Here is a 20846-nt window from a genome sequence, read left to right as displayed (position 1 = left end):
TACAGGAGGTAACACTGCCCTACATGCCCTTACATATGGCAGCATACAGGAGGTAACACTGCACTACATGTCCTTACATATGGCAGCATACAGGAGGTAACACTGCACTACATGTCCTTACATATGGCAGCATACAGGAGGTAACACTGCACTACATGTCCTTACATATGGCAGCATACAGGAGGTAACACTGCACTACATGTCCTTACATATGGCAGCATACAGGAGGTAACACTGCACTACATGTCCTTACATATGGCAGGCATACAGGAGGTAACACTGCCCTACATGTCCTTACATATGGCAGCATACAGGGGGTAACACTGCACTACATGTCCTTACATATGGCAGCATACAGGAGGTAACACTGCACTACATGCCCTTACATATGGCAGCATACAGGGGGTAACACTGCACTACATGTCCTTACATATGGCAGCATACAGGAGGTAACACTGCACTACATGCCCTTACATATGGCAGCATACAGGAGATAACACTGCACTACATGCCCTTACATATGGCAGCATACAGGAGGTAACACTGCCCTACATGTCCTTACATATGGCAGCATACAGGGGGTAACACTGCCCTACATGCCCTTACATATGGCAGCATACAGGAGGTAACACTGCACTACATGCCCTTACATATGGCAGCATACAGGAGATAACACTGCACTACATGTCCTTACATATGGCAGCATACAGGAGGTAACACTGCACTACATGTCCTTACATATGGCAGCATACAGGAGGTAACACTGCACTACATGCCCTTACATATGGCAGCATACAGGGGGTAACACTGCCCTACATGCCCTTACATATGGCAGCATACAGGAGGTAACACTGCACTACATGTCCTTACATATGGCAGCATACAGGAGGTAACACTGCACTACATGCCCTTACATATGGCAGGCATACAGGGGGTAACACTGCACTACATGTCCTTACATATGGCAGCATACAGGGGGTAACACTGCACTACATGTCCTTACATATGGCAGCATACAGGAGGTAACACTGCCCTACATGTCCTTACATATGGCAGCATACAGGAGGTAACACTGCCCTACATGCCCTTACATATGGCAGCATACAGGAGGTAACACTGCCCTACATGCCCTTACATATGGCAGCATACAGGGGGTAACACTGCACTACATGCCCTTACATATGGCAGGCATACAGGAGGTAACACTGCCCTACATGCCCTTACATATGGCAGGCATACAGGGAGTAACACTGCCCTACATGTCCTTACATATGGCAGTATACAGGGGGTAACACTGCACTACATGCCCTTACATATGGCAGGCATACAGGGGGTAACACTGCCCTACATGCCCTTACATATGGCAGCATACAGGAGGTAACACTGCACTACATGTCCTTACATATGGCAGCATACAGGGGGTAACACTGCCCTACATGCCCTTACATATGGCAGCATACAGGAGGTAACACTGCACTACATGCCCTTACATATGGCAGCATACAGGAGGTAACACTGCCCTACATGCCCTTACATATGGCAGGCATACAGGGAGTAACACTGCCCTACATGTCCTTACATATGGCAGTATACAGGGGGTAACACTGCACTACATGCCCTTACATATGGCAGGCATACAGGGGGTAACACTGCCCTACATGCCCTTACATATGGCAGCATACAGGAGGTAACACTGCACTACATGTCCTTACATATGGCAGCATACAGGGGGTAACACTGCCCTACATGCCCTTACATATGGCAGCATACAGGAGGTAACACTGCACTACATGCCCTTACATATGGCAGCATACAGGGGGTAACACTGCACTACATGCCCTTACATATGGCGGCATACAGGGGGTAACACTGCCCTACATGTCCTTACATATGGCAGCATACAGGGGGTAACACTGCCCTACATGTCCTTACATATGGCAGGCATACAGGAGGTAACACTGCACTACATGCCCTTACATATGGCAGCATACAGGAGGTAACACTGCCCTACATGTCCTTACATATGGCAGCATACAGGAGGTAACACTGCCCTACATGTCCTTACATATGGCAGCATACAGGAGGTAACACTGCACTACATGCCCTTACATATGGCGGCATACAGGAGGTAACACTGCACTACATGTCCTTACATATGGCAGCATACAGGAGGTAACACTGCCCTACATGCCCTTACATATGGCAGCATACAGGAGGTAACACTGCACTACATGCCCTTACATATGGCAGCATACAGGGGGTAACACTGCACTACATGCCCTTACATATGGCAGCATACAGGGGGTAACACTGCCCTACATGTCCTTACATATGGCAGCATACAGGAGGTAACACTGCCCTACATGCCCTTACATATGGCAGCATACAGGGGGTAACACTGCACTACATGCCCTTACATATGGCAGCATACAGGGGGTAACACTGCCCTACATGTCCTTACATATGGCAGCATACAGGAGGTAACACTGCACTACATGCCCTTACATATGGCAGCATACAGGAGGTAACACTGCCCTACATGTCCTTACATATGGCAGCATACAGGAGGTAACACTGCCCTACATGCCCTTACATATGGCAGCATACAGGGGGTAACACTGCCCTACATGCCCTTACATATGGCAGTATACAGGGGGTAACACTGCACTACATGTCCTTACATATGGCAGCATACAGGAGGTAACACTGCACTACATGCCCTTACATATGGCAGCATACAGGAGGTAACACTGCTCTACATGCCCTTACATATGGCAGCATACAGGAGGTAACACTGCTCTACATGCCCTTACATATGGCAGCATACAGGAGGTAACACTGCCCTACATGTCCTTACATATGGCAGCATACAGGAGGTAACACTGCCCTACATGCCCTTACATATGGCAGCATACAGGGGGTAACACTGCCCTACATGCCCTTACATATGGCAGTATACAGGGGGTAACACTGCACTACATGTCCTTACATATGGCAGCATACAGGAGGTAACACTGCACTACATGCCCTTACATATGGCAGCATACAGGAGGTAACACTGCTCTACATGCCCTTACATATGGCAGCATACAGGAGGTAACACTGCTCTACATGCCCTTACATATGGCAGCATACAGGAGGTAACACTGCTCTACATGTCCTTACATATGGCAGCATACAGGGGGTAACACTGCACTACATGTCCTTACATATGGCAGCATACAGGAGGTAACACTGCCCTACATGTCCTTACATATGGCAGCATACAGGGGGTAACACTGCACTACATGCCCTTACATATGGCAGCATACAGGAGGTAACACTGCCCTACATGCCCTTACATATGGCAGCATACAGGGGGGTAACACTGCCCTACATGCCCTTACATATGGCAGCATACAGGGGGTAACACTGCCCTACATGTCCTTACATATGGCAGCATACAGGGTGTAACACTGCCCTACATGTCCTTACATATGGCAGCATACAGGAGGTAACACTGCACTACATGCCCTTACATATGGCAGCATACAGGGGGTAACACTGCCCTACATGTCCTTACATATGGCAGCATACAGGAGGTAACACTGCCCTACATGTCCTTACATATGGCAGTATACAGGGGGTAACACTGCCCTACATGTCCTTACATATGGCAGGCATACAGGAGGTAACACTGCACTACATGTCCTTACATATGGCAGCATACAGGAGGTAACACTGCACTACATGTCCTTACATATGGCAGCATACAGGAGGTAACACTGCCCTACATGCCCTTACATATGGCAGCATACAGGGGGTAACACTGCACTACATGTCCTTACATATGGCAGCATACAGGAGGTAACACTGCCCTACATGTCCTTACATATGGCAGTATACAGGAGGTAACACTGCACTACATGCCCTTACATATGGCAGCATACAGGAGGTAACACTGCCCTACATGCCCTTACATATGGCAGCATACAGGAGGTAACACTGCACTACATGCCCTTACATATGGCAGGCATACAGGGGGGTAACACTGCACTACATGCCCTTACATATGGCAGCATACAGGGGGTAACACTGCACTACATGTCCTTACATATGGCAGTATACAGGAGGTAACACTGCACTACATGCCCTTACATATGGCAGCATACAGGAGGTAACACTGCCCTACATGCCCTTACATATGGCAGCATACAGGAGGTAACACTGCACTACATGCCCTTACATATGGCAGGCATACAGGAGGTAACACTGCACTACATGCCCTTACATATGGCAGTATACAGGAGGTAACACTGCACTACATGCCCTTACATATGGCAGCATACAGGAGGTAACACTGCCCTACATGTCCTTACATATGGCAGCATACAGGAGGTAACACTGCACTACATGCCCTTACATATGGCAGGCATACAGGAGGTAACACTGCCCTACATGTCCTTACATATGGCAGCATACAGGAGGTAACACTGCACTACATGTCCTTACATATGGCAGCATACAGGAGATAACACTGCACTACATGCCCTTACATATGGCAGCATACAGGAGGTAACACTGCCCTACATGTCCTTACATATGGCAGCATACAGGAGGTAACACTGCACTACATGCCCTTACATATGGCAGGCATACAGGGGGGTAACACTGCACTACATGCCCTTACATATGGCAGCATACAGGGGGTAACACTGCACTACATGCCCTTACATATGGCAGCATACAGGAGGTAACACTGCACTACATGCCCTTACATATGGCAGCATACAGGAGGTAACACTGCACTACATGCCCTTACATATGGCAGCATACAGGAGGTAACACTGCCCTACATGTCCTTACATATGGCAGCATACAGGAGGTAACACTGCCCTACATGTCCTTACATATGGCAGCATACAGGAGGTAACACTGCCCTACATGTCCTTACATATGGCAGCATACAGGAGGTAACACTGCCCTACATGTCCTTACATATGGCAGCATACAGGAGGTAACACTGCACTACATGCCCTTACATATGGCAGCATACAGGGGGTAACACTGCCCTACATGCCCTTACATATGGCAGCATACAGGGGGTAACACTGCCCTACATGCCCTTACATATGGCAGCATACAGGAGGTAACACTGCACTACATGCCCTTACATATGGCAGCATACAGGAGGTAACACTGCCCTACATGTCCTTACATATGGCAGTATACAGGAGGTAACACTGCACTACATGCCCTTACATATGGCAGTATACAGGGGGTAACACTGCCCTACATGTCCTTACATATGGCAGCATACAGGGGGTAACACTGCCCTACATGCCCTTACATATGGCAGCATACAGGAGGTAACACTGCCCTACATGCCCTTACATATGGCAGCATACAGGAGGTAACACTGCTCTACATGCCCTTACATATGGCAGCATACAGGGGGTAACACTGCACTACATGCCCTTACATATGGCAGCATACAGGAGGTAACACTGCTCTACATGCCCTTACATATGGCAGCATACAGGGGGTAACACTGCCCTACATGCCCTTACATATGGCAGCATACAGGAGGTAACACTGCCCTACATGTCCTTACATATGGCAGCATACAGGAGGTAACACTGCCCTACATGCCCTTACATATGGCAGCATACAGGAGGTAACACTGCACTACATGCCCTTACATATGGCAGGCATACAGGAGGTAACACTGCACTACATGCCCTTACATATGGCAGGCATACAGGAGGTAACACTGCACTACATGTCCTTACATATGGCAGGCATACAGGGTGTTATCTGGTGTTATGTAAAGTGGAATGGTTAAAAGTGTGTATATATTCAAACAAAGAAATGGTTAAATTATCAATGGTTTCAATAAAGCTATGGCCGACCCCGAGTCACCCACTATTGAGAATGGTGAAGCAATGGTTTCTGTGTGGTTATTTATATTTGGGGTATGCGGTATTAAAGGGGCCAATCCGGCTCCGGGTTAGTACGTGTTTATTATTTGAGCAGTCTTACAGTGAATCAGAGAATGGGATATTTTGTCATCCTGAGGACATAGAAGAAACTTGTCTTCATGGGAGGAAAACCCCTTTAAGGTCCTAAGTTCTAAGCCTGGCCGGGGACAGCCGTGGATTTATACCAAAATGTGCGATTGTTCTGCAACTTTTTTTTTTTTAAGTTGCGCCTTTCATATTCAGAAAATGGATTCAGGTGAAAACTCGGGGAACATTGCAGAACACCAGACAATGCTGAAGGCACAAAAAGTCACTAAATAAAGAGTCAGATGTCACCTGAGACTCCAGCAGTTATTTATAGGATTGTGTTCGGCTCGTCTGTTACTACACAATAAAATGTACAACTTACTGCATTTTACTGTCCATCCAAGCACAATGTACATCAGGGGCGTAACCCGGAGAGTCCGCATAGCAGACATATGAATGCCCCCCCTTCCCTTATACATGATATAAGCCATGAGTTACTAGTCTTCCAGCCCCTTATGCACAGTATCTCCAGTGTCAGTGCTGGTGGGAGTGACGATGCAGGGAGTGACGCTGCAGGGAGTGACGCTGCAGGGAGCGACGATGCAGGGAGCGACGATGCAGGGAGCGACGATGCAGGGAGTGATGATGCAGGGAATGACGATGCAGGGAGTGATATTGCAGGGAGCAATGATGCAGGGAGTGACAATGCAAGGAGCGGAGATGCAGGGAGTGGAGATGCAGGGAGCGATGATGCAGGGAGCAACAATGCAGGGAGCAACGATGCAGGCAGCAATGATGCAGGGGCAACAATGCAGGGAGCAACAATGAAGGGAGCAATGATGCAGGGAGCAACGATGCAGGAAGCGATGATGCAGGGAGTGATGATGCAGGGAGCAATGATGCAGGGAGCAATGATGCAGGGAGTGATGATGCAGGAAGCGATGATGCAAGGAGTGATGATGCAGGGAGCGATGATGCAGGGAGCAATGATGCAGGGAGTGATGATGCAGGGAGCGATGATGCAGGAAGCGATGATGCAGGGAGTGATGATGCAGGAAGCGATGATGCAAGGAGCAATGATGCAGGAAGCGATGATGCAGGGAGCGATGATGCAGGGAGCGATGATGCAGGAAGCGATGATGCAGGAAGTGATGATGCAAGGTGCAGGGTGTTAATACTGCACATGAGCAGAGCACAGAGGGAGCCTCCAGAGCAGAGCCCCCAGTAGCCTCTGCCACAAAGTAGGAAGTGTAATAGGATTAGGGAAAATTAATTTAAGATGTAACTGGGAACCAACTATCACTATCACCTTAATAAGCTAAAGAACAGAAAGCCGCAGGATGAAATAGGTGCCGCTCTGTACAGGTAAAGTATTCATTACTCATAAAACACTTGTACCATTTTTTATTTTTCAAATTCCGGGACCCTCCTTCAGGTTCCACCCAACCCATTTGTGTACATGAGCTGAATGGCACACATGGTCCTACATACTCTCTCCTTACCGTACTACTGGGGTTCTGTTGTCATCTTCGGTCCCAACACTCATTGTGCCGGAGGTCCCTTCTGAACCTGTGGGAAGTCCTACATTAGGCCCATCAGACCTAAGATCTACACTCACCGGCCACTTTATTAGGTATACCTGTCCAACTGCTCGTTAACACTTAATTTCTAATCAGCCAATCACATGGCGGCAGCTCAGTGCATTTAGGCATGTAGACATGGTCAAGACAATCTCCTGCAGTTCTCCCGAGCATCAGTATGGGGAAGAAAGGTGATTTGTGGCCTTTGAACGTGGCATGGTTGTTGGTGCCAGAAGGGCTGGTCTGAGGATTTCAGAAACTGCTGATCTACTGGGATTTTCAAGCACAACCATCTCTAGGGTTTACAGAGAATGGTCCGAAAAAGAAAAAACATCCAGTGAGCGGCAGTTCTGTGGGCGGAAATGCCTTGTTGATGCCAGAGGTCAGAGGAGAATGGGCAGACTGGTTCAAGCTGATAGAAAGGCAACAGTGACTCAAATCGCCACCTGTTACAACCAAGGTAGGCAGAAGAGCATCTCTGAACGCACAGTACATCCAACTCTGAGGCAGATGGGCTACAGCAGCAGAAGACCACACCGGGTGCCACTCCTTTCAGCTAAGAACAGGAAACTGAGGCTACAATTTGCACAAGCTCATGGAAATTGGACAGTAGAAGATTGGAAAAACGTTGCCTGGTCTGATGAGTCTCGATTTCTGCTGCGACATTCGGATGGTAGGGTCAGAATTTGGCGCCATGGATCCATCCTGCCTTGTATCAGCGGGTCAGGCTGGTGGTGGTGGTGTCATGGTGTGGGGAATATTTTCTTGGCACTCTTTGGGCCCCTTGGTACAACGCCACAGCCTACCTGAGTATTGTTGCTGCCCATGTCCATCCCTTTATGAGCACAATGTACCCTGTAACATCTGATGGCTACTTTCAGCAGGATAATGCGCCATGTCATAAAGCTGGAAGCATCTCAGACTGGTTTCTTGAACATGACAATGAGGTCACTGGACACAAATGGCTCCACAGTCACCAGATCTCAATCCAATAGAGCATCTTTGGGATGTGGTGGAACGGGAGATTTGCATCATGGATGTGCAGCCGACAAATCTGCGGCAACTGTGTGATGCCATCATGTCAATATGGAGCAAAATCTCTGAGGAGCTTCCAGCACCTTGTTGTATCTATGCCACGAAGAATTGAGGCAGTTCTGAAGGCAAAAGGGGGTCCAACCCGTTACTAGCATGGTGTACCTAATAAAGTGGCCGGTGAGTGTAGTTTGGATTCCTCCTTATAAACCACCATTTTATAGAATGGTTTGTCATTGAACCTCACAGCATCTAAGATGGATCCCTTCCTAGTGCGCCCAGTCCTCTTTCCTCCTCACCCACTAGTACCTTGTCTACTGTCTCTTCTCCTAGTACCTCGTCTACTGTCTCTTCTCCTAGTTCCTTGTCTACTGTCTCTTCTCCTAGTACCTCATCTACTGTCTCTTCTCCTAGTACCTCGTCTACTGTCTCTTCTCCTAGTACCTCGTCTACTGTCTCTTCTCCTAGTACCTCGTCTACTGTCTCTTCTCCTAGTACCTCGTCTACTGTCTCTTCTCCTAGTACCTCGTCTACTGTCTCTTCTCCTAGTACCTCGTCTACTGTCTCTTTTTTAGGAATAGGTCTGACGTGATCACCGATTCCTTATTTTCCGGTAGTAGATCCTAGCACTGGTCCCAGGTGTGGCGCAGAGGTGGCGGACTTGTCTTTGGTCCTTCCCTACTATACCCATCACCCCATCTGTTTTTTGGATATTCTTGCTCAGGATGAATTGGGTTGAGTTCTTGCTTCGTAAAGATTTGAGAGTTTTTAAAACCTGATGCTCACTAGGATCTTTAAAGGAACAGCGAAGGAAGGCCCCGACTTTCCTTCGCTATTCCTTTGGATTGCACTGAATGTCAGACGCTGTAGAGACCTCATGTACAGGGCTCTACCCATGGAGAAGCTTTGGTATGTGAGATCTTTTTTTCTTTGTTTCTATTGTATAAAATCTTCAAATATTTGGATCTTAGAACAATCTCTGACATGACCCTTCCTCCGGGAATCTCCCAACATCCCGCTATAAGTCCTTGGTGGAGCTCTCCTTGACGAGTCTACATTGCAGGTCCTCACATGTCCTTTCAAGATGCCCCCTTGTTCTTCATCAACCCACCACCCCCTGCACTGCAATAATTTTGGTGGACTACTCGACTGCCTGCAATTATAAAGTGACCACTTTCCTCCTAAATCCCAGACTAATGTAAGGACAACAAATGGTTTAATAAAGAAAAGTTATTAAAAGAACAAAATAAAACCAGTTATGGTCACATCATCTCCCGTGAGTGTAGGGAATAGCTCAGCTACACTACAAAGAAGATCCTGCACTCACTGGGTCATTGGTGGTCATTGTCTTGCTTGAACGTAAGTTAAAACTGTGAGTAACCACAACGGATCAATTGTTAAAACACTTTGACAGGTTGGAGTTCCAGGCACCGACATTAGAGGCAATAAGGGAACATTTATTCGAAATGAATTGGAACCGACATCTCCTAACTCCACCACCACTAGATGTCTCCTGGTCCTGCTCACTCTGAGGCTCTTCTCTTTCTTCTACATTCTTCATAATCTCTGAGAACTATAATAATATTTACTACTGAGTCCTTCTGATCTTCATCCCTGTATCTTACATACAGAGTGAAGGAGCTGTAAGGAAATGGAATCTATAAAGACAAGAAACTAAACATTGACCCCGGTATTCAAATCCACCTGGAGGTTTCACCCTAGAGAGGTTTTGTAGCGCTGTGTGGAGATAAGGTCTAGAGAAGCTTTTCCTCATATGAGGCTGTAAAGGATGGACTTTGTCTTCAGGTCTTGTGATTATCCTGAGCTCAGAGCATTGAGGCTCCTCACATCTCACCAGCCATGGACGATGAAGAGCAGAGGAGGAAGATCCGAGACTTCAGCTTTGACAAATGTAAAAGGGGCAACCAGGGATTTCAGAGAATCCTCCTGCAGCTCTTCGGATATGTCGGCCATGGGAAGTCGTCCTTCATAAACAGCATTATATGTGCCTGGTTCAAGACCAACTTCAAAAATTATGCAAATGCAGCAGGTACAGACGAGAGTCACACAACGCAGAGACTGACCTATGGGCTCACTAACAATATCGTCCTGGTGGACAACAGGGGCTGCGCCTCAATGAGCGCCTACGAATCTGGAGAGATCTTCGCCCAACTGGGTAAGTGCAAGACATACAAGAAATATGGGAGGAGCATCACAGCTTCCTAAAGGGGGTCTCCAAGGCTTAATAGTTGTACTTGTGGACCATGTATTGTGAACAACTGTAACTCAATGTGAAGGGGGTGAAGGGGCATCTATTCAAACCAAGACTTTTCTTATAATGGGAGAAAGAGATGAGATCAGAGGTCGTGTCTGATGTCCTGTCTATGTCCATCATGGACACAGGAGATGAACCAACCCATGCAGACACTAGAAATTGTGTGTCCTAGTGGGGAGCATCTAAATAGTCAATTCTTATACAATTTGTTATAATATTCATGATAAAATACAGACCACCATAACAAACATACTGGGCTTTCAGGGATCCAGTTCCCTTTCAAATATGAATAATATTAGTTTTATAGGAATTTCCTCTCCTCTCCAGGAAACCTGCTGCCTCTGGATCAGGGGGTCGGCTGGAGTAAAGGATTCGGGCTGGCGGACAGGATTGTGGAGGCAGAACCTCTTGTAAAAGCCTCAGATTTCATTATCCCGATATTCGTTTACAGGTAAGAGGAGGGCGAGTCTGATCATTGTCCTCATCACATCGTCCTGGGATGAGAAGAGTAGACACTGGGCCATGACTGCCTTGTACCTTCTGAGATATCAGAGCAGCCTCGGAGAGTGTCCTGTACCTGCCCCGGTTGTGTGTAGACCATAGTTATACCATCACCTACGACCAAGTGATGTCTTCTCTCGGTGTGTAGCTGGACTTTTCATGGACTGTCACATTGCATACCCAAACCAATGGGTGAAAATAGAGATGGAAGCAAAGTATATAGAAAGGTTTACAAAGGGAAATACCTCCTAAACTGAAGTATTTTACCATCTCAATCATTGATCTGATTTATTTCCAGTCATCCATTTACTGTACCAGAGATTTACTGGAATTAAATTATGGCCACCATGAGGGGGGGGGTCTAGATTCATGGGCCCACCCAGGAGAGGGGGCCCGTCTCCAACTGAGGACTGTTATCCCCTGATGGCAGCAGAGTTGGACTGTCCTCCTGTCGTAGCTTTGGAGCTGAAGAAGCAGCTATCTGTGTGCAGGAGAGAAACATCCTAACTGCATTAGTTCTGCCATCAGTTCTGGGGAGTAAGGCTGGAATTTTGTGGCATTTTGTGCCACTAGAGAATCAGAGCAGCAAGTGCTTCACCCCTCCACTGCTGCACACAAGGCAGGAATAAGCTCAGGATCAACCACACTGACCAATCCCCACCTCTTAACTCTCTTTTTGCCCCTGAGAACCCCTCCACACACTGCCAAGACACCGTGAGGGATGACCTCACGTAGGGTTGTCCCTCCACACCCTCAAAGCCTTCTCTATACCTTCCTGATTCCCCAGAATCCATATATCCAATCCTACATTCTGCGGAAACCCAACTGCCGACCGGCCGGGTGCACTGATGCCCTTTAAGCTCCCCAATAAGTGGACCACCTAAATGACAAATACAAATAATTAACCATCAGAAAAAAACATTATATAAAAACCCCCCATTATTGACCCCCATCTCCCTAAACCAACAAATGCCGGCGGATATAAAACCAGAACCGATCCGATTCCCACCGCCCAATCCGTATGCTCATCTTCTCCCGCAGCCCCCAGCAAGTCGCCTCCATTGCTGCTGCCTCAATCCTTAAGGAATGGGACAAATAATCCCTGTCCACCAACCCCAACTTGGCCAAAGCTTTCCTAAACACCTGAACAAATTGGAACCAAGATAAATACTGACCATCAATATGCCGCAACAGCGTGCCATCCCCTCCCGGCCGGATGCCTAAAAACTCCCAGAAACAAAGAACTGGGCATACTACCGCTCCCAGACATTGTGCCAGCCTCACCAACACTCCCCGACCTACCTGATCTGACCGCCGCAACCTACACATGAACACCTCTCCTTGCAGCTCTAAGTCCCCTACCAACGGGTCCCCTGAGACCTTCCAAAAAAAGTTAATGAAAAAGCTGACCAGCATAAGCCCCCCAATTCCTCCCCTAACTGTGCTAGGAACTCAAATGATACAGTCCTGCGAGTGTCCCCAAGCACCATCAGCCAACGAAACCCCTTCACTGCCTGACGCACTGTAAAAGACTTCATAATATCCCTTAACCAAGAACATGCACAGCCACAAAATGAGCATTTAAACGCAACAAATGTCAGCAGCTTCACAACCGGCATAGAATTCGCAGTTTGTGAGTTAATTGCTTGGACTACCCCCAGGTTATCACAAACAAATCGCATTTTCTTATCCCTAAAAACCTCACATATTTCTGTAGCCGCCACAATAGGGAATAGCTCAAGCAACGCCAAATTAGACATCTGGCCCCTTTCTATCCACCTGGCCATTCTCTTGCACTCCACTGAACCAGGAAATAAATCCCCAAATCCCCCCCACCCCCTCAGTGAACAATTAAAGATGTTCACTAGACACTGCTTCCCCCTGCATTACATGTCCTGCTCCTGCCTGGGCTGGTCACATGTCCACATCACATGTCCTGCATCTGCCTGGGCTGGTCACATGTCCACATCACATGTCCTGCATCTGCCTGGGCTGGTCACATGTCCACATCACATGTCCTGCATCTGCCTGGGCTGGTCACATGTCCACATCACATGTCCTGCATCTGCCTGGGCTGGTCACATGTCCACATCACATGTCCTGCATCTGCCTGGGCTGGTCACATGTCCACATCACATGTCCTGCATCTGCCTGGGCTGGTCACATGTCCACATCACATGTCCTGCATCTGCTTGGGCTGGTCACATGTCCACATCACATGTCCTGCATCTGCTTGGGCTGGTCACATGTCCACATCACATGTCCTGCATCTGCCTGGGCTGGTCACATGTCCACATCACATGTCCTGCATCTGCCTGGACTGGTCACATGTCCACATCACATGTCCTGCATCTGCTTGGGCTGGTCACATGTCCACATCACATGTCCTGCATCTGCTTGGGCTGGTCACATGTCCACATCACATGTCCTGCAGCTCCCTGGGCAGGTCATGTGATCACCACTAGGTTTGGCTGTAGTTGGTTGGTTGCAGTGCATCCAGTATGGCCGGTGTGTGGTGATGGCAGTTACACATCATTACTATGGTAACAGGACAGTCTGTTACATCACCACTGGGGGTAGAGCATAAGAGGGAGGAGGAGTTACTGAGAACCAGGATCATGGGACTTGTAGTTTCCAGTGGCAGCCATCTTGGTGATAACTCCACCTACTTTAGAGAGGACATGAAATTTGGTGAATTACAAAATCAAACTATTTAAGCTCCATTTTGTTTTCTTCATTTATTTCTAGCATCTGGGTTTTTCTATCAGACCTTCATATTCCGGGAATACCCCTATAACAGTTAATAGGTTATATGAACTGACAGTAGCAGGATGAGAGCGTCGTGTTAACATTTGCGTCCACGCTGCCGTTTCCAGTACAATCCCGACCACACATTATATTTACTTCTGTAACATTGAGGTCAACTGATCTTTATTGTATATATTTTTTAATTTGCAGCATAAAAAACTCTCCAACTCCTGATCTTAAGGACGAACTCAAAACAATATTCCAAATGTCTAAAAAACTAACAAGTAAGTGCCCCCCTCCCCTCTATATACAACCTGTGTTAAGAATGGAAGGCGAGATCCTTGTCTCATCCAAAGAGGTAGAGATTAAGGTCAAGGCTTCCCCAGGAAGGATTTTCTCCTGAGGTTCCTCCTGGGTTCTGATGGATCTTCATGAGATATTGTAAGTGTTAGTGAATGAGGACCCGGTGATATCACAGAACTGTTACTGCTATAGGAGATTCTCTATGGATTGCAGGGGGTCTGGGAGATATGGGACAGGATTGGTGATACTATAGTACAGGGAGCAGCTGTTCTTCCTCCTCATGTCTTCCAGTAGACTGGATGATGTTCTGTAGGAGGTCAATGGTACATGAGCTGTAGATAGAGGTGACTCATCTTGTTAGAGTTCTTTGTTGCACACATGTAAGACAATGGAGGACAGACTCTTCCTTCGTTAGATGTTGCTCCATAAGAATAAAGAGTAAATATCACCCAAGCTAAGAAGTAAACCAATGTCTCTGGACCAGTACAGTGTATGGGGCAGTGTGATGACATCATCCAACCACCATCAGAGGTGCAACCTGTGCTCCTTTATTAATTTACTTTTTGTTGCCCTCTGTAGATTAGGTAGGTCATTCTACAGGACAGCCATTTTTCTTCCAGCCTCCAATGACTTGTGTGCAGGACATTGCCGCAATTGTAAAACACAAAACACAGAAGCCGATGAGTTTTCATTGATTCTCTCATCTGTAGGTGTAAAGGAAGGATGTAACCAAGTGGAAGTTCTCACTCTGCTTCTTTCCTTTCAGCTGTTATTCCCATCGTTGTCCTCACTAACAAGAATCACCAGAATTCCAATGAAATTAAAAACATGTTCACGGACATCGGAGCCGAGAAGATTTTTGCCCTTGAAAATTACACGGAGAGAAATCCAAAGAGAAAAGTGGAAACTGACAGCGCGGTCATCAGGTTTCTGTATGAAATCATCCGCGACGCCGAGTTCCGAGCTGAACACCCCCGGGACCCTGATGTGGAGATGATGGATCGGAAGTGGTTTGTACTGGAGTTTATTCACGCAAGGGAACTGATGACCCAGACTCAAAACCTGCAAAGAGAAATAGACGAGCAAAAAGCAAAAATGGAGCAAGAAGCAAAAAGGAGGGAAGAAGAGGAGAAAAAAATAATGCGAAGAATTCGAGACCAATATCAGGAAAAGGAGCAGGCGCTGCAACAACAATTCGAGAGAGAGAGATTATGGGATCAGTACGAGCATGAGCAGAGGATGAAAGAACTGGAGAAGAGAACGCCAAAGAAGAAATAAAGAAAATACAAAAGAAACCAACCAAAATCAGACTATGACGCCCCAGACATGGGGGCAGATTTACTTACCCGGTCCATTCGTGATCCAGCGGCGCGTTCTCTGCGCTGGATTCGGGTCCGGCCGGGATTTATTAAGGTAGTTCCTCCGCCGTCCACCAGGTGGCGCTGCTGCGCTGAAAAGCATCGGAACGCACTTCAATACACCGAGGCCGGCTGAGTGAAGGTAAGCGCAAGCTCCGCGACAGATTTTCCGTTTTAAAATGCGGCGGTTTTTCCGAATACGCCGGGTTTTCGTTCGGCCACGCCCCCCCCCCCCGATTTCCACAATCCCGATGCACCACAATCCGGAAATATTCGGGTAACACGTCGGGAAAACGCAAATCGGGCCCTTAGTAAATAACCCCCATGGTGTCCAAACATCAAAAATGTGTGACATGAGAAATGAGAACCAAGGACAAAAGTCAACAAAGTCAAGGAAATAGATTTGTTTGGGAAGTTTTATACATTTTGTGGGATTTGAGATTATAATTTCATAGATTTGATATAGAAAAACCAAAAAATGTGTAAAATCCTTTAGAGTGAAGCAGAGTGAATGCACAATGTGGCCATCAGTGTGTCCACCATGACAATCACAGGCATGACTAGTTGCTAGGGTCATAAAGTTGCCCCACTGGAGGCTCTGCAGCCCATGGAGTAAATTGTCCGTGTTAGGCGGAGCTGTCGAACCTAAAGTGCACTCCTCTCTAATCAGGACGTAATAATCTGTGATCTAATCGCACTTTATAAAAAAAATGTTCCTGATATTTGTGTAAGTAAATATAAAAATCCAAATCTCCAGAACATTTCCTGTCACAGGTCTTTTTGTTTTATTTTGGATATTTCCTGCGACTTCCCATGATGCAATGTGGCTGTCACATGGATTCTCCATCCTCAGTCTCTAATCCATACATCAACGCATGAAAGAATATAAGACTGGGGGAGGGACGACATAGAAGCTGGTCAGGCTATACAGGACTATACACAATAGGGGAGGGGAGATGTTTCTACACAGTTCTCTATAGACTTCTCTGAGACCTGGTGGTCAGGCTATACAGGACTATACACAATGGAGGGAGGGGAGATGTTTCTACACAGTTCTCTATAGACTTCTCTGAGACCTGGTGGTCAGGCTATACAGGAATATACACAATGGAGGGAGGGGAGATGTTTCTACACAGTTCTCTATAGACTCCTCTGAGACCTGGTGGTCAGGCTATACAGGACTATACACTATAGGGGGAAGGAGATGTTTCTACACAGTTCTCTATAGACTTCTCTGAGATCTGGTGATCAGGCTATACAGGACTATACACCATGGGGGGAGGGGAGATGTTTCTACACAGTTCTCTATAGACTTCTCTGAGACCTGGTGGTCAGGCTATACAGGACTATACACAATGGGGGAGGGAGATGTTTCTACACAGTTCTCTATAGACTCCTCTGAGACCTGGTGGTCTGGCTATACAGGACTATACACAATGGGGGAGGGGAGATGTTTCTACACAGTTCTCTATAGACTTCTCTGAGACCTGGTGGTCAGGCTATACAGGACTATACACAATGGGGGGAGGGGAGATGTTTCTACACAGTTCTCTATAGACTTCTCTGAGACCTGGTGGTCGGGCTATACAGGACTATACACAATAGGGGGAAGGAGATGTTTCTACACAGTTCTCTATAGACTTCTCTGAGACCTGGTGGTCAGGCTATACAGGACTATACACAATGGGGGGAGGGAGATGTTTCTACACAGTTCTCTATAGACTTCTCTGAGACTTGGTGGTCAGGCTATACAGGACTATACACAAAGGAGGAGGGGAGATGTTTCTACACGGTTCTCTATAGACTTCTCTGAGACCTGGTGGTCAGGCTATACAGGACTATACACAATGAGGGAGGGGAGATGTTTCTACACAGTTCTCTTTAGACTTCTCTGAGACCTGGTGGTCAGGCTATACAGGACTATGCACAATGGAGGGAGGGGAGATGTTTCTACACAGTCCTCTATAGACTTCTCTGAGACCTGGTGGTCAGGCTATACAGGACTATACACAATGGGGGAGGGAGATGTTTCTACGGAGTTCTCTATAGACTTCTCTGAGACCTGGTGGTCAGGCTATACAGGACTATGCACAATGGAGGGAGGGGATATGTTTCCACACAGTTCTCTATAGACTTCTCTGAGACTTGGTGGTCAGGCTATACAGGACTATACACAATGGGGGAGGGGAGATGTTTCTACACAGTTCTCTATAGACTTCTCTGAGAATTGGTGGGCAGGCTATACAGGACTATACACAATGGGGGAGGGGAGATGTTTCCACACAGTTCTCTATAGACTTCTCTGAGACTTGGTGGTCAGGCTATACAGGACTATGCACAATGGAGGGAGGGGAGATTTTTCCACACAGTTCTCTATAGACTTCTCTGAGACCTGGTGGTCAGGATATACAGGACTATACACAATGGGGGAGGGGAGATGTTTCTACACAGTTCTCTATAGACTTCTCTGAGACCTGGTGGTCAGGCTATACAGGACTATACACAATGGGGGGAGGGAGATGTTTCTACACAGTGCTCTATAGACTTCTCTGAGACCTGGTGGTCAGGATATACAGGACTATACACAATGGGGGGAGGGGAGATGTTTCTACACAGTTCTCTATAGACTTCTCTGAGACCTGGTGGTCAGGCTATACAGGACTTTACACAACGGGGGAGGGGAGATGTTTCTACACAGTACTCTATAGACTTCTCTGAGACCTGGTGGTCAGGCTATACAGGAATATACACAATGGAGGGAGGGGAGATGTTTCTACACAGTTCTCTATAGACTTCTCTGAGACCTGGTGGTCAGGCTATACAGAACTATACACAATGGGGGAGGGGAGATGTTTCTACACAGTTCTCTATAGACTTCTCTGAGACCTGGTGGTCAGGCTATACAGGACTATACACAATGGGGGAGGGAGATGTTTCTACACAGTTCTCTATAGACTTCTCTGAGACCTGGTGGTCAGGCTATACAGGACTATACACAATGGAGGGAGGGGAGATGTTTCTACACAGTTCTCTATAGACTTCTCTGAGACCTGGTGGTCGGGCTATACAGGACTATACACAATGAAGGGAGGGGAGATGTTTCTACACAGTTCTCTATAGACTCCTCTGAGACCTGGTGGTCAGGCTGTACAGGACTATACACAATGGAGGGAGGGGAGATGTTTCTACACAGTTCTCTATAGACTTCTCTGAGACCTGGTGGTCAGGCTATACAGGACTATACACAATGGAGGGAGGGGAGATGTTTCTACACAGTTCTCTATAGACTCCTCTGAGACCTGGTGGTCTGGCTATACAGGACTATACACAATAGGGGGAAGGAGATGTTTCTACACAGTTCTCTATAGACTTCTCTGAGACCTGGTGGTCAGGCTATACAGGACTATACACAATGGGGGGAGGGAGATGTTTCTACACGGTTCTCTATAGACTTCTCTGAGACTTGGTGGTCAGGCTATACAGGACTATACACAAAGGAGAAGGGGAGATGTTTCTACACGGTTCTCTATAGACTTCTCTGAGACCTGGTGGTCAGGCTATACAGGACTATACACAATGAGGGAGGGGAGATGTTTCTACACAGTTCTCTTTAGACTTCTCTGAGACCTGGTGGTCAGGCTATACAGGACTATGCACAATGGAGGGAGGGGAGATGTTTCTACACAGTCCTCTATAGACTTCTCTGAGACCTGGTGGTCAGGCTATACAGGACTATACACAATGGGGGAGGGAGATGTTTCTACGGAGTTCTCTATAGACTTCTCTGAGACCTGGTGGTCAGGCTATACAGGACTATGCACAATGGAGGGAGGGGATATGTTTCCACACAGTTCTCTATAGACTTCTCTGAGAATTGGTGGGCAGGCTATACAGGACTATACACAATGGGGGAGGGGAGATGTTTCCACACAGTTCTCTATAGACTTCTCTGAGACTTGGTGGTCAGGCTATACAGGACTATGCACAATGGAGGGAGGGGAGATTTTTCCACACAGTTCTCTATAGACTTCTCTGAGACCTGGTGGTCAGGATATACAGGACTATACACAATGGGGGGAGGGGAGATGTTTCTACACAGTTCTCTATAGACTTCTCTGAGACCTGGTGGTCAGGCTATACAGGACTATACACAATGGGGGAGGGGAGATGTTTCTACACAGTTCTCTTTAGACTTCTCTGAGACCTGGTGGTCAGGCTATACAGGACTATGCACAATGGAGGGAGGGGAGATGTTTCTACACAGTTCTCTATAGACTTCTCTGAGACCTGGTGGTCAGGCTATACAGGACTATACACAATGGGGGAGGGAGATGTTTCTACGGAGTTCTCTATAGACTTCTCTGAGACCTGGTGGTCAGGCTATACAGGACTATGCACAATGGAGGGAGGGGATATGTTTCCACACAGTTCTCTATAGACTTCTCTGAGACTTGGTGGTCAGGCTATACAGGACTATACACAATGGGGGAGGGGAGATGTTTCTACACAGTTCTCTGTACACTTCTCTGAGACCTGGTGGTCAGGCTATACAGGACTATACACAATGGGGGGAGGGGAGATGTTTCTGCACAGTTCTCTATAGACTTCTCTGAGACCTGGTGGTCAGGCTATACAGGACTATACACAATGGGGGAGGGGAGATGTTTCTACACAGTTCTCTATAGACTTATCTGAGACCTGGTGGTCAGGATATACAGGACTATACACAATGGGGGGAGGGGAGATGTTTCTACACAGTTCTCTATAGACTTCTCTGAGACCTGGTGGTCAGGCTATACAGGACTATACACAATGGGGGAGGGGAGATGTTTCTACACAGTTCTCTATAGACTTCTCTGAGACTTGGTGGTCAGGCTATACAGGACTATACACAATGGAGGAGGGGAGATGTTTCTACACAGTTCTCTATAGACTTCTCTGAGACCTGGTGGTCAGGCTATACAGGACTATACACAATGGGGGGAGGGGAGATGTTTCTACACAGTTCTCTATAGACTTCTCTGAGACCTGGTGGTCAGGCTATACAGGACTATACACAATG

At 47.2% G+C, this 20846-nt stretch overlaps 1 protein-coding gene across 1 annotated transcript; it reads left to right on the top strand.

The window, feature by feature from the left end:
• The first annotated feature begins 9957 nt into the window (after positions 1–9957).
• Positions 9958–16455, top strand: LOC140075753 (uncharacterized). The gene is made up of 4 exons (XM_072122029.1): positions 9958–10775; positions 11202–11325; positions 14334–14407; positions 15193–16455. The coding sequence occupies exons 1-4, from the start codon at positions 10460–10462 to the stop codon at positions 15702–15704; spliced, it is 1026 nt and encodes a 341-aa protein (XP_071978130.1). The 5' UTR covers positions 9958–10459; the 3' UTR covers positions 15705–16455.
• Positions 16456–20846: the final 4391 nt, after the last annotated feature.

This window comes from Engystomops pustulosus, chromosome 8, assembly GCF_040894005.1.
Source record: "Engystomops pustulosus chromosome 8, aEngPut4.maternal, whole genome shotgun sequence".
Classification (NCBI taxonomy): Eukaryota; Metazoa; Chordata; class Amphibia; order Anura; family Leptodactylidae; genus Engystomops; species Engystomops pustulosus.
The sequence above is the reverse complement of the archived record's forward strand: the minus strand, read 5'-3'. Positions and strand labels throughout refer to the sequence as shown.